General features: G+C 39.7%; 1 protein-coding gene across 4 annotated transcripts in view; it reads right to left on the bottom strand.

Annotated features, from left to right (window-relative positions):
• Positions 1 to 15,283, bottom strand: part of sytl5 (synaptotagmin-like 5) — a 52,491-nt gene that overhangs the window by 10,091 nt on the left and 27,117 nt on the right. The window contains exons 3-8 of one of the 4 annotated variants that reach the window (XM_066706044.1): positions 6,127 to 6,279; positions 5,835 to 5,999; positions 4,367 to 4,579; positions 2,923 to 3,038; positions 1,675 to 1,795; positions 1,043 to 1,192 (exon numbers count right to left, since the gene is read on the bottom strand). In XM_066706044.1, coding sequence (XP_066562141.1) covers positions 1,043 to 1,192; positions 1,675 to 1,795; positions 2,923 to 3,038; positions 4,367 to 4,579; positions 5,835 to 5,953 — 719 coding nt within the window. In that variant the 5' untranslated portion in view covers positions 5,954 to 5,999; positions 6,127 to 6,279. Of the gene's footprint in view, positions 1 to 1,042; positions 1,193 to 1,674; positions 1,796 to 2,922; positions 3,039 to 4,366; positions 4,580 to 5,834; positions 6,280 to 13,869; positions 14,054 to 15,283 lie in introns of those variants that run through there. The other 3 variants (XM_066706045.1, XM_066706047.1, XM_066706046.1) reach the window with 3 other exon arrangements.

Raw genomic sequence — 15,283 nt, 5'->3', positions numbered from 1 at the left:
CGCAAAAACGCACGACACACAATGGCAGATTAGTGGGAGGGTGCCACGGTGTTTGTTGTTTTCAAAGTCAGTTGATAATGAGAAAATCTCTCACTCCTAACAGAGCCCTGTCGCCTACAACTCGCTGATACACAACAATCCCGTGTTTTCTTTAATCGTCTGTGTTTGGTCACATGCTCTTTGTGCAGTGGAGCATGTGCAGTTAATCGACTGGGTTTTTAGAGGGCGATGGGGATTTAGAAATGGTGTACAACACACAGCTCAATCTCACTGCAGTCAGGACCTGTGGTAAAGGATCTTCCAGCTAAGAATGATGGGCCACCGTCTTTAAACTGTCACTTCCATTTACCATCCTCCTCTCCGTTCTCAACCGGGTAATTCCTTTGTAAGGAGACATTAATGGGCCGGGGATCAGAAGTGGTCCTTCTCAGGGTAGCATCTCTCAACACAGACAGAAAATCAATTTGATTCTCCACACACATACACATACAGACACAAACAACCACACATACAAATACAAATCTTATTTTTGCTTCACTGCACTGTCCTTTTGTTCGGCCAACAGCTTAAAACCTTAGTGGTCCAAGCGGATTAGTCCAGAAGGGTGGTTGCTATATTTCAGATTTTTCATTGTGATTTACAGTGTCTTCCTTTTATCGGAAAAAGCAGTGACCTCTAACCTAAGAGAAGCTGAAAAGCTCACATTACTAAATCACATATATTGTTCCCTAGAGGAGGAAACTGTTCACACCCTCTTGATATATAGGATGATTTCCTGCAATGACAGTGATAGTACACTAATCTATAGAGATTGCCACAATGGTGGTACCTATTTTGTGACTTCTGCCATCGCTCCAGTGTGATAACATACTCCTAACACTAACCGAATCCACGATCGTTGTCACAGGTCGGATCTCATTACGACTGTGGTGTCAGTTCTGTGACATGAAATTGCTCTATGGCATTACAGAAGAAACAGGAGCAGCCTTTCTCTTAAATGCCGTAGAGAGGATAAAAACCAGGTTGTAATAGTGCTGCTCACCTGTTGGAGCGGGGGGTAGATCGGCCACTGCGGACACTGTAGGCGTCCAGGTCTGATGCCGAGCCTATACTCCTGGAGTCTTCGGGCCGAGAATCTGCAGCGTTCTCACCTTTGAGCAGCGGTCGAATGCCTCTCTTATCCTGCCTAATCCTGTGCCAGCAGACGGAGAGGAGAAACAATTATAAATGGCATTATCCACCCCAGTGAATTCATTCCAGCGACAGTGTGTGATAGTCAGTGGTGACCGAGGCGAGGCTGCGAGGCTGATGTTTGTTTAGAACTGAATTTCTTCTCTACTCCTCTATGAGTTGCGCTAATGCATCTACTGCTAGACTGAAACCTGTGTGAGCATTACAACAAAACATAACTGAAGCAGAACGTTAAAACTAGATATATAAACAGAGATTTAAAGAGAGTGAGTTACCAGAGCAGTTCAAATACTAATTACATTGGAAATTCCTATAAGCAGTGGCTTCATTGCCACACAAATTGCAAGATGTCAGATGGACAAAGATGCCTTAAAGGTCTCACTACCAGGTGTTGATGAGGGATTCAGACACACCCTGACCTAACTGGGAAACATTTACAGAACCACTTTGGTGATCTGTCAATGGTGCCTGTTCAGCGGTTACCCTTTCTTCCCTGGTCCATCCAGCATGTTCCTGATGGCACTCCTGCCAGACATTGGGGTGTCTGGTCTTTCTGCTGCTGCCTGGGCGGCCTGCTGTTTTCTCTGGTCAGTCTTACTGTCTGCTGAATAACAAACGTGCAAAGTGACAATACTTTATAGAATACTCGGATCCCAGTAAAGCAGTGGTTCCCAAACTTTCTGCGTGGTGCCCCCCAAAAAACACTGGTCACAGCTCGTGCCCTCCCCCATGTCTCACACAATCATATTTATATTACCATTTATATTTGTGGAAGCCCCAATGCTTAACAAGGATGAATACACTTTAATACTTGCTTGCATTTCACTTTTCACAATTTTATTTGGCCATTTACATTGGAATCTCTCTGCATGAATCTCTCAAGTGATTCTAACATTTCAAGCTTCAAGTTATTCTTATGTATTTTTACCGTAATTATCACCTTATATAAACTGTGGTGTATTTTGGTCTGAAACTACCAATTAGTGGCTTTCACAGACACTGCTACCTGACAATCCTCTATTCTGATTGCCAGGACTGGATATGGAATAATCCAATAACTGAAAAAATTTTTTTACTTGTGAGTCGCGACAGTACGGTTTGTTTTTAATGTATGTAAGTGTAGAAAAGTCGTTTCACAGAGATGGGTTGATGCAGAATAAATCAGTTTATCCAGTGCGATTTCAGCGGGGCGACAATCAACAGTTGTTGGATCCCCTTGTGGATTTCGTGTGTCTCGTCTTCACTTTTTACACGTTCAGCTCTTTCCCTGCGCCCCCCCCAAAGAGGGTCTTGTGCCCCCACAGTTTGGGAACCACTGCAGTAAAGCAATGCCTGAAATCTGAAATCTATTATTTTTTGCACTCTGACTCCAGGGGGTAGCTGGTATTTATACAACAGTATTACATCATCATCATCATCAATATCTTCTAGCCTTTTGGATACAAGGTCCATCTTTGTCAAATTTTCTCTTCTGTATGTTACATTTATGCATGTACTTTTCTAACGGGCAGGTTTAAATTAAATCATTCTTTGCCACAGAACTTGAAGGCTAGGCTTTGTTCAGTTCATGTGTTTAATCACAATTACAATTACAGTGTTAGGATATCTCATAACAATGGAAAATACCATAACCGTTATATGCTGTTCTGAGCGATTCTGAATATACTTTCTTTTCTACATAAAACCTGGTAACACTATATGTTGCACAACATTTCCTCAGTGGCTTCTCACCTGGTGGACTGCTGATGATGGACTGCTTGACGACATCACAGCTCAGCACATTCCCTTCTGAGAACCGTTTGGATCGCTCCTCGAAGAACCACTCCCCGGTCACCACCTTCAGCTGCCTGCCAACAAGAGAGGGAACACTGCAGTGGAGACTGGACTGCGCTCAGTGGCCGGGTCACTGCTTGGACACGATGACTACCTAACCTTAACACACATGTGGGTCAGCTTTCTTTGGGAAACAAAGTGGGAAACCATGCATTCACTGTTTCTGTCACTGGAACCCAACTCTATCTCCTCCCTTTCAATCACTAAAATCTTGCCACCAGCCTTGTCTTTATCACCGACTCCTACTACTGACGCATTCAGAGTGCAGGTTCCTTCAACCAAAGCATCCCTTGCAGCTGTTTCACCTACATCAATGCACCATCGTGTCTCCTCAAATACCGGCAACTAGAACCACTGCAATTCACTACACACTACACAGACAGAATAAAATGTGTTAGTCTTTCATTTTCCAGCTGCGTAAAAAAAGATTCAGTAGTTCATATTTATTTGGGAAATACAAACTTTTGCCAGCTCACATAGGTTTCCCACATGACTGCCTCTCTGAGATCAGTGCTGCGTTCTGTATATACTGTAAGCTATTCTTCATTTTCTGCACTGCACCTTCTTTAGAAATATCTTGATTTGTGTACATTTGTCAGATTTATCAACTTCCTATTAATGCTAACATTTTAAGGAGTGTTAACAGTTCCTTTATCAATTGGTGCTATAGCATAATTTCATGAATTCACTATATTTGTTGACTGCTCAACAGTATTTTCAACGTATCTTATCATATGTCACTTATTGTGCCACTCTGTCACACAAATCATTGGTTTGAGAAGGTTCTCACAACACAAAAGTGACTGATTTTATTGAATGCAACTTTGTTTTTCACATTCTGCAAATTTTCTGGCATGGATGGAGTATATCATTGGCCAGAGAGTTTTTTAAAAATGTAATGCTATGTATATCCCTGCCAAAAACCCCAAACAAACAATGGCTGTATCGCTGAGATTGATGTAGTATTGATTAGTTGCCAGGCCAACTGTTGAAAGAGATTCACACCTCTTTGTGGGACACAGATTACGCCTGGTGTAAATCCTATGGGCCAAAACAAGTCATATAAAAATAGTCTGCGTCGTAGAGAGGTTTTCATTATTCACACTGAATAATTGCTCGGCTGTCCAGACAATAGATAGTTGGATAATTTTCTTTTGAAATAACATCATAAATTTAACATAATTTGGGAACAATAATAATAATACTTGAAAAGCTGCAGAACACTCCTCTCGGAAATAAGCCAGTGGTGAAGAAGTCATTGAAGGATTGTGGGAAATGGAAAACACCTCCTATCTAGACCCGTCCTTCACAGAGGGGCAGCGTAGCTTTGGAGGAGACCTACGAGATCTTGTTGCAGACGGCGCATTTCCACTTGTTCTTGGGCAGCACTACGCGGCACTCGCTGCACACGCGCTCCTTGCACTCCTCGCACAGCTCCCCGCGGTCGAAGATCAGGCCCAGGGTCTTCTGGCAGCGAACGCACATCCTGTCGCTCGGCTCCTGGTGCTTCCGGGAGCCCTTTCTGCGGATCTCCAGCAACTCATTCTTCAGTTTCCTGGGAGGTGAACAGAAAAAGAAGCACCTGCTGGTGTGCCTGATACTTCCTGGAAGACCCACATTGCAGTTCAGGGTTGGGGCAGCACAACTCATGACAAGGTTTACTTCAACCACAAGAGGAGGAAAGAAAGCAAAGTCTAGTTTTCCTAAATCCCATAATTATTTGCATATCATAACAATTTACATATCATAACAAATTTAAGTGGTGCAATTTGGTAGAAAGCATTCCTTTTCTCTGACCTTTCTGAACCCAGCCCTACAAAGTGCCAGGTGTTTCTAGTGTGGAGGCATAATTAGACATTGATTGGATGTGAATTAAATTTTTCAACAGCGCAGCTTGGCAAAAGCACAGCTGACCTCCAGCCCAGGGGATGAGGAGGCCGAGGAGGAGGAGGTCAGAGGAGAGACAAAAGAGTCCAAGCTTGTCTGGTTTAATAACATTATCAATACATTCTTTACTTGGCCCTCATCTGTGTAGATTATGTGTGGCACGATTTTGTCCTGTGGGATTTATCTCTTTCATAGCATACAGCAGGAAGCATGATATAAGTGAAGTGCTATTCTTTTATCACCAACCTTTGGAGTAAAAAGTACTGAAGTTAGCTTTTAGTTGGGCATGTCTCCTGTAAATTACACTACCCCTTAGCTTTTAACAAGATCAATACTATAAAGTTATATGTATATACCTCATCCACAGCTATCAACCACTGAAGAAGGAATTTTGTAACGTTATTAAAAAAAATATAAACATCTGTCAATGATGATCTACCACACAGAGTGAGCAACCATTTGAGCACTATAAAAGCAGAAGGGTGACTTTAGATATTGTAATAAACCCTGATCCCAGCTTGTGTGTCTCTGTCAATAATTAGTCAATAATATATTAACTTATTTTTATTTTTATCAAATTATTACCGTGCTATAATTTTAATTACAGCACCTAATACGAGGATATTAAGTCAAGAATACAGTTTACTCTTCTCAAGAATCCGGACATCCATATAGGACACATTAACAAACACACCAGAAGAAACTAATACTGTTTTAATGTTTGAAGCATTCCTGCGCAACTCAAGAGCCAGTTAGATATGTACGCACTATTAATTCAGTGCTTCCAATAATAGCCACATTAAAGCAATGAAGCACAGTGTCTAGCAATTCAAATGGATAAAGAATAGGCAGTTGTAGGCAATATATTTATCCTGCTGAGGTTTTCACCCGAGCCAGTGCACTTAAGTGACAGGATATCTTACCTTATCCTCTTCTCTTCCAACTTCCTTAGCTTCTCATCCTTCTGAAGAACTCGGAGAATCATCTCTCTCTCGTGGTCCAGTAGGAACGAGAGGTTCATGATGTCTGGTGTTTTTGCCATGCTCCTTTACTCGTTAATCCACAGACAGGGCAGGACAGAGTCAGTGCTGGCAAGAAGGAGCAAAAGAGCAAACCAGGAGGGGCGGGAGAGCTGTCAGTGTAGATTGTCACACATATCCTCCCAGGTAGATAAGGTATGCCGCCGTGTGTTCTTTGGTGATAACATTGGCTTACAGTGGTCAGTTGTGTCCCAGTCAATAAAGATCCATCCTGTCTTTGGTGCTGGTCTCTGTCACTGCGCTCACACTGTGGCTGGGCATCCCTTGTCTCCCTCCCCGTCTCTCAGAATCCCCCCGGGGACGTCTCTCCATTAATTCGGTGTAGCAACTAGAATAAACACAAAATGTAACTAAATGATTGACTGGAAAGAGGCAGCCCCTTCGTGTCCGCCTGTGTCACCCCAGCAAAAGTGCTACAGCAGCTCACGGTTGTGGAGAGAGGGGGGGGATTCATTACCAGATACATGTGGTCTGGATAAAACAAGCTGAATTATGTTTTTAATAAGCACAGCAGCTAGAGGACACCATGTTTCAGTTCAGAGCTTGCTGTGTGATTAAACACAGGGATCACTGGAAATTAGGCAATAATTAAACTGAAAAAAGGAAATGCTCAACATTAAGAATCCCACATTTCAGTTAAAGCAGTTTGCTTTCTCCAAGTCTCCCTTAAATCAAAAGCAAATCAAATGATTATGTTCAAACTATTACTATTTTTAAATTTCCTTTAATTTCCATACCCTGAAAGCAACCAACCCTCAAAGCAATCTCACTAGGTAGCATATTTAGGAAATTATATGAATGATAGGAGTTTATAATGTATGAAATAAATATATGGATGGAAATGTATACTTTTTTTTGGGAACAAAGTAATTCAATGAGTTCTAAGCAGAGGCTTGCATTGATAGATCCTGATTCATACACACCTTATATAGCAGGACTGTCTGAGCAGAGGCGATTCTAGAGTATGTGGGGGCCCCAGGCAAATTAATTCCTGGCAGTGTTGGTATTTTTTCCCGTGAGAGCGTGAGGGGACGACAGAGTTTTCTCCCGTGAGAGAGGGGGGGGCAGATGGTGCTTTCGCCAGTGAGAGCTGGGTGGGGGTGGTTGCGGACGGTGCTTTCGCTGGGGGGAGTTTTCCCATTTGGGCCCCCCCCCAGACCGGGGCCCCAGGCAATTGCCTAGGATGCCTACCCCCTTGTGACGCCCCTGTGTCTGAGCTCTGCCTATGTATGTAAGTATGATACAGTAGGACACAGAAGTGAATGTGTCATACCTATTTCAGTTTGTGTAAAGTAGTAAACTTATGCTTAACAATAAGTTACAGTGAGGGAAATTTTTTTGATTTTGTACATTTGCCCACTGACAAAGAAATGATCAGTCTATAATTTTAATGGTAGGTGTATTTTAACAGTGAGAGACAGAATAACAACAACAAAATCCAGAAAAACGCATTTCAAAAAAGTTATAAATTGATTTGCATGTTAATGAGGGAAATAAGTATTTGACCCCTTTGACTTAGTACTTGGTGGCAAAACCCTTGTTGGCAATCACAGAGGTCAGACGTTTCTTTTACTTGGCCACCAGGTTTGCACACATCTCAGGAAGGATTTTGTCCCACTCCTCTTTGCAGATCCTCTCCAAGTCATTAAAGTTTCGAGGCTGACGTTTGGCAACTTGAACCTTCAGCTCCCTCCACAGATTTTCTATGGGATTAAGGTCTGGAGACTGGCTAGGCCACTCCAGGACCTTAATGTGCTTCTTCTTGAGCCACTCCTTTGTTGCCTTGGCTGTGTGTTTTGGGTCATTGTCATGCTGGAATACCTATCCACGACCCATTTTCAATGCCCTGGCTGAGGGAAGGAGGTTCTCACCCAAGATTTGACGGTACATGGCCCCGTCCATCGTCCCTTTGATGCGGTGCAGTTGTCCTGTCCCCTTAGCAGAAAAACACCCCCAAAGCATAATGTTTCCACCTCCATGTTTGACGATGGGGATGTTGTTCTTGGGGTCATTCCTCCTCCTCCAAACATGGCGAGTTGAGTTGATGCCAAAGAGCTTGATTTTGGTCTCATCTGACCACAACACTTTCACCCAGTTCTCCTCTGAATCATTCAGATGTTCAGTGGCAAACTTCAGACGGGCCTGTACATGTGCTTTCTTGAGCAGGGGGACCTTGCGGGCGCTGCAGGATTTCAGTCCTTCACGGCGTAGTGTTTTCTTGGCGACTATGGTCCCAGCTGCCTTGAGATCATTAACAAGATCCTCCCGTGTAGTTCTGGGCTGAATCCTCACCGTTCTCATGATCATTGAAACTCCACGAGGTGAGATCTTGCATGGAGTCCCAGACCGAGGGAGACTGACAGTTATTTTGTGTTTCTTCCATTTGCGAATATTCGCACCAACTGTTGTCACCTTCTCACCAAGCTGCTTGGCGATGGTCTTGTAGCCCATTCCAGCCTTGTGTAGGTCTACAATCTTGTCCCTGACATCCTTGGACAGCTCTTTGGTCTTGGCCATGGTGGAGAGTTTGGAATCTGATTGATTGATTACTTCTGTGGACAGGTGTCTTTTATACAGTTAACGAGCTGAGATTAGGAGAGTCCCTTTAAGAGAGTGCTCCTAATCTCAGCTCGTTACCTGTATAAAAGACACCTGGGAGCCAGAAATCTTGCTGATTGATAGGGAATCAAATACTTATTTCCCTCATTAACATGCAAATGAATTTATAACTTTTTTGAAATGCGTTTTTCTGGATTTTTTTGTTGTTATTCTGTCTCTCACTGTTAAAATACACCTACCATTAAAATTATAGACTGATCATTTCTTTGTCAGTGGGCAAACATACAAAATCAGCAGGGGATCAAATTATTTTTTCCCTCACTGTATATATATGTGATTATAGAAAAATCACCATGTATTATTCCTGGCTTTTCTGCAGGGGTTGAAAGTATTGAAAGTAGTGTTACATAAATGTAGATATAGGTTTTGTTAACAACATTGCCATAATTAACGAATTTCAATGAGACTTACACATTGAAACTGAAGATACTCCTTGTGCAAACAATGCAATTATGTAATTTTTCTGTTGCACACAATAACCCACTTCCTGTGGCTATTTTAAACTATGAAGCCCAGACCCATCGTTTCTGGTAATGAGATTTTTGATTAAAAGGGTTTTTGAATGGTTCTGGATTACAAATGTAAACCCAAACCCCTACTGGAGTTCAGAATGTGAATGTTAACAAGCTCATTATTGAATAACCTTTGAATGGGCTGACTGACCTCCCTCAAGTCAAGAAGCAACACCTTGATTTCAAAAGGCAACATCCTGCTCTGATCTCCATTTAGCAGCTAGCGTAGATAAAATGGTTGGGAGTTGCTAAATTTTGAAACAGTTTAATAATAAAGCAAGATGAATGAACAGTCCATTTTACTTATTCCATACATCTCTATTTCCTTCAGCTGCTGTTACACACACATTAAATCTACTCATTTCATTGGTTACCCTTGTTTTTCTTCATCTTCAACAAACGAATCAGCTTTTGAAGATATTCAAAAGTGGTGTCTTTAATGACATTAATGCATATGACCTACTTCCATGGACTGCTGGGAGATTGTATTACAACCTGCTTATAAAATCTGTTAGGTCAGGCTTTCACTCCATCATAACCTTGACAAAACTATAGTATTAAAGCTGGTGTTATCATTTCAAGCTGATGAAAATATATGAGCTATTCAGATTTACTGGGTTGAGGCTCCTAAAAACATCTGAAACACATATGACAAGGATTATTATTTTTTACGTCATTTAGCATTGTACCCGTGGACTATAAATACATAAAACATAAAAAAAAATTAGATAACACATATTAACTGACTGGCAAAATATTTACATGTGATGCTGCTGAAAATGAGTTTTCAAGGTCAGGAGTGAGTCATTCTCTGGCGATATTAGTGACCACAGGTCCAGCTTTAGTGATTTTACATCAACATATACCAATATGACAAACCGTGTCCAGTACATGCATTGCCTACTCTGTAGTCTTACATTTCAAAATCATTGTAAAAGGCAACAACAACAGGAACTAAAAAAACATCAATTTCAGTGACAGGTTTTGTTTCCAACTGCAGTGTTTTTAATGTCAGAATAAAATTAACATAAATTGGCTTTATTAATATCTATTAAAGCATTTGTTAATATAATTATCCTGTAATTAATCTGTTACAAATTAAGCTAGTGAGAGTATGTATAAAGCATTATTATTTATTATAATAGAGAGTCCCAAGAAGTCATCCATTAACAGCACCCTGTAGTGTTACTAGTGTTTTATTTGCATCTACACTCCTTTTGATTTTATATGCTTTGATATATTTATGTTGCAAGTGCTTCTTTCTCTGATGTTTCTAATGGAATGGTAAAGAACTGTTTCTGAAGCAAAATCTGTCCGAACCCCTCCTCAGAGCTCCACTCCATTAAGATCAATAACCTTTTTAAAGACACTTCCCATAATTCAGAGCTGAGAAATCACTCACTCTGTTATTTCTAAAGGAAGAGACATTGCTACCACTTTCCCATGCAGCCATATGAAACAACACAAAAATCTCATTCTACATCAGTGTTGTTTTTGTTACACATATTATATATTTTTCTTTTTATAGATATATTTTAAACAAATCTCATGTCATGTCACAATTAGCATTTTAAAACATCTACCAAATGCCCAAGCTGTATTCCACAACCACTAATAAAAACACATTTAAATAAAACACATTACAGAGACTGGAATCCTGTCTTTTTTTTGTAGTATCTGATTTTACACTATGGAAAACACGGTCGCTACTTTAAGCACTGATGAAGCCATGATTTGGAAATTAATTAAACCTATAACCTAGCCTTATTTATTATTTATTATTTTCTGATATGAAAGGCTATGTGTTTCATCATCCCTCCCTATGCACTTGCCTAATGCTGACCTGAGAAATTATAGCTTGAAGAACAAAATAAGTTTTAAATTAGGTCCGGTATGCACATCACTCACACCTGACAGAATTTAGCACACCTGTATGGAAATCCAAAGCTAACGCAAGCAACGGAAAAACAAACTGAAACAATGAAACTCTGGCAATGAAGGCCTTAGAGAATGAAGCAGAATTCTGGCTACAATGTTTAAACCTTTGATGAAAACTAGACAATTAGCCTGTCTGTTTGAACTATCAGGGTTGCTATCCCAGGAAAGAGAAATCAATTTTGTGTGCTCAGTGTAATCTGTTTAATCCGATCACCAATACAAATGCACTTTAAGTTATAGAAGCATGGAAATTACAGAGCTGTTGGTTGTTGCTCAAGCAGAATCAATAATAATACCTGTGGAAGGGCTTGTACCAGTAGCATACATAGTTATAGTGAAATGAGACACACAGACAGTCATTGTACTTGTAGTAACACACTAGTTTTATATAAACTGAGGGGGATAAATCAATTAAGTAAAAACTGCAAACGCACGGTAAAGAGCACATATGGCCCAGCTGGCAAACTCGCTCATTACTATTGGGCCCAATGTTTCTCTCTTAATTATGAAATTGTGTTATCAGGTGCAGAACGGCTGAGCGCTGAAAGCTAATGAGGCGAACGTCTTTTCAATTTCTCGTCGAGTGAATAAAAAAAAATAAAAAATGAATTTATCAGCTGGGGGCCAGTTTTGAAATTCATGTCAATTTCCCGACTTCTTTCAGTTTTCCCGACCACCATTTTCTTTCTCTTGTATATTTCCCTGAATATATATGAATGAATGAAGGTCCAGGTTTATGCTACACAGTGTGACAAAATGTGGTGCAGATTATGCAAATTTGAAAAAGTAATTATTTTCTTCTCTAATTCTCTAATCTCACACTTTGGTGAGCACCTGATTGTTAAATAAGCAGAATGTGTTCTGAATCTAAGAAAACAAGGAATCTGAGAACAATAGCTTCATGGCATTTCAAAAATAAGTACATCACCATTTAAGCATTTTAAATATTCGTTTCCTCGTGCACTGTGGCCGATTAAACGATAAAAGTTGGTCCATAAAACAGAGCTTTAAAATTCAGCGCATTGTCACGATATACTCACACATTAATATCACTGTGATTTATTTTATATAGGTATCAACCTTATATTAGGTAGTAATATCTTTATTATATCTTACATATTTGTTCTTGGTTGAAAGTGTGAATGTAAATATTTACATTAGCTAACATTACTGAGGAGAATGACTTCTGACACGAACATGCTTTGTTTTGAACTTATACACTGGTGTTTTAAGCCTTTATATTTTACGTTACTCATAGATAATACAAACGTGTTCCCTCCTAAAACACAGACCTCATTGAGAAACACAATCTCAGAGCATCACTACGAGCTTCCTTTAACAATTGTGTCATCAAAAGACATTGAAGAAGGAATGGACGACGCACCAGTTAGAAATAAAAACATTGAACTTGCATCCCTAAGGCTGTTAAACTGTACTGAGTACAGGGGCAAAATCATTTACTTTTCATCTCAATCCCCACAAAACACACAATCTCCCGGCATTTGTCCTGTGAATGAGTCTCAAGAGGAAGATTCAAGTAAGAATGTATAATTAAGAAATTAACCGTTTATCATACATTAAATGTCACTGTTCAGAACAAAAATTTAATCTAACAAAACCAACAACAAAGCTTATACGAGCATAATATAAATACATCATATATATGTAATATAAATCCACCTTTTCCCACTGACCCCTGTTGAAAAATACTTTCTTTACTGGCAATGGTTCCATGTCTTTAAAACATCTACGTCTGTGTGTACTTGTTTATCATCTTTCAGTTTTCATTAGCCTATCAGATAAGTTTGAACTCCAATTTGCATCAACTCTTCAGGCCTATTTCTGCGTTAAGTGCTTTCTTTCAGCTCCCTATACTCGTGTATAATCACAGAGTACATCTCGGGTTCTTTAAGGAGACAGTTTGTCAGAGAAAATTAATCTACACTTTGTGAGTGTGGATCACATGGAAAGACGACTCACTGTGGAAAATGCGTCAGTCACAGATGGGAGATAAAAAGGTAAATGTTTCTCCTGATTCTTGATTCAGTGCACAGAAAGAGGAGCTGTGTTTCCTCGTTAGATGGAGTGTATTGCACCTGCCACTTGACCTTTTAACCTTTGATTTCCTTTTCCTGAAGAGACTCTGCTACTATGAATTTGAAGTCTGGTCTTTTTGTTTGCATTCAGTGAACAACTCTTGGTAATCATTCTGTTCTGCAGCAGGTCTAAACTGGGTGTAGGGTATTTTGTAGTACAAAGGTCAGTACATGTGCCTTTATTTCTATAGCATCAACCCTGTACAATTGTCTGAACCGACTCAAAAAGTAAAAATGAAAATCAGTCTTCAAAGTAACACCTAAAGGAGTATACTAATTTATAGAACATTCACCTTTTGTGCGAACGCCAAACATGTTCATTTATATGCAGACACCTAAAACTCTGGTATTCCTGTTGAACTCCCAAGTATAAATTATCAAATACAATAGTATGAAGAAAATATTGATGACTAGAGGGTTTAAAAGCTATAGAGTCATTCTTTAAATCTGCTGTGAAGCCAATCACATTATTCAGGGCACACAACACATATTCAAATGACTAACTGTTGATTCAAAAGAACCAACAGTGTCTACTTTCCTTTCAATGTAAAACCATCTCTATATCAGTCTGCTTAAAGTACGAGACTGCTTTGAAAGTTATTATCTAGTTTTATACAATAGCAAAATACATATTAGGGTTAACATCCATGCAACAGAAACACTCAAAAACACACACAAACTAATCAAACAAACAAGTAACAGAAAACATCAAAAAAGAAAAAAGTTCCATATATAAAGCTTATAAAAACATACCTTGTAAAATCCCTTATTAACCAAGAAGAGGTTTCATAATTTCAATATCTTTGGAGATTTGTAGTGAAGGAGAAAAAGAAAAACATTCCCTTAGGTCCTCGAGTGGTGCCTCTGGTCTCAACAAACCTTTCCTTCCTGGCTCTCCCCAGTGCTGGCATGCAAAAGGAGCTCACACCCAAATGAAAAGTGAAGTTCAGCCTCTACAAAACCCCTGTGCTCACTGTTAGCTGTAAAAAACGCCTTTAAGCCGAGGGAGAGACACATGTCTCTGACTCAGCTGGTATGTAAATACACACAGGGACTGTAAACGCTCTTTATTAAAAAGGAACTCCCAAAGTGGAGAGCATTGCTTGTTTTGGCCAGTGTCTTGTAAATTAATCAAAGGAGATTATCGAATTTTATGGAGGCAATCATGAACTAATTAAAATAAGGCAGAAATGTTTACAATGAGGACCACAGTTCAAATCAGGTGATTTCTAACTATGTTTTTGTCATCTTCTCCAGTGCACACTGCTGCTGCTATAGTATTCCTCAAAAGGAGAATTGTGTGACAAGGAAAATAACCGCTAAGCACTCGAGATTTTAATTGTCCACCTTAAAATAGGCAGGTAAAATGACAACACATTCCAAGATATTTTTGTGTTGTTTGCTAAAGAAAGGCACAAACATATGAATGTGAAAAAGTAATTAATTAAAATAGCTATTAAAGCAGCATTACAGGTTATGGCATTATCTTATTCCCAAAAGCATTAACATAGAGGCACAGAACTATAAGACTAATATCACTTTCTGCTGGATGATGAACGCCATTTAAACTAATCAGTGGAGATTCTTGCTGCTGAAATGAAAAATGGGGGGGAATAATGAGTCCCTGAAGAGCCTTGTACAGAATAAACAGAAAATCACAGTGAGCTGCTGACCTAACAGATCTAAATGGGAGAAGAGAATAATAATCTTTTAAGTAGCAGTGTACAGAACAGGTTTTAACAAAGCATCTCCTGTGGAAGCGGGAGTCAGATTTCTAATGTGGATAGAAATCGTTGTGCTGTGTTTCGGGTTTTAGTTCATATTCCAGCATGAATTATATCAGAGCTTCAATGCCTACAGCACTTGGTGAAGTAATGGCTCTATAGCACAGTGTCTACAATTTCTCCATTAGGATATCCAGCTGCTGAAGTGAGACACTGGCAGTCCCAAAGCTTAGAGACACTGGTGTGCGGTCATTGTCCTCAAAGCCTCACATCTGCCCTTGCAAAAACACAGCGGCGTGTTTACTTTAAATCTTAATCTTTCATGACACATCATCTCAACTTGTTTTTCTCCCAGTACAAGTCACAGAAAAAACTAATTTTCTTCAAGAAAGGCCAGAAACTCCTATTAGAAATCTCTATTTAGGATGCTAAATAGTTCTGTT

Source organism: Amia ocellicauda, chromosome 6 (assembly GCF_036373705.1).
Source record: "Amia ocellicauda isolate fAmiCal2 chromosome 6, fAmiCal2.hap1, whole genome shotgun sequence".
Taxonomy (NCBI): Eukaryota; Metazoa; Chordata; class Actinopteri; order Amiiformes; family Amiidae; genus Amia; species Amia ocellicauda.
The sequence above is the reverse complement of the archived record's forward strand: the minus strand, read 5'-3'. Positions and strand labels throughout refer to the sequence as shown.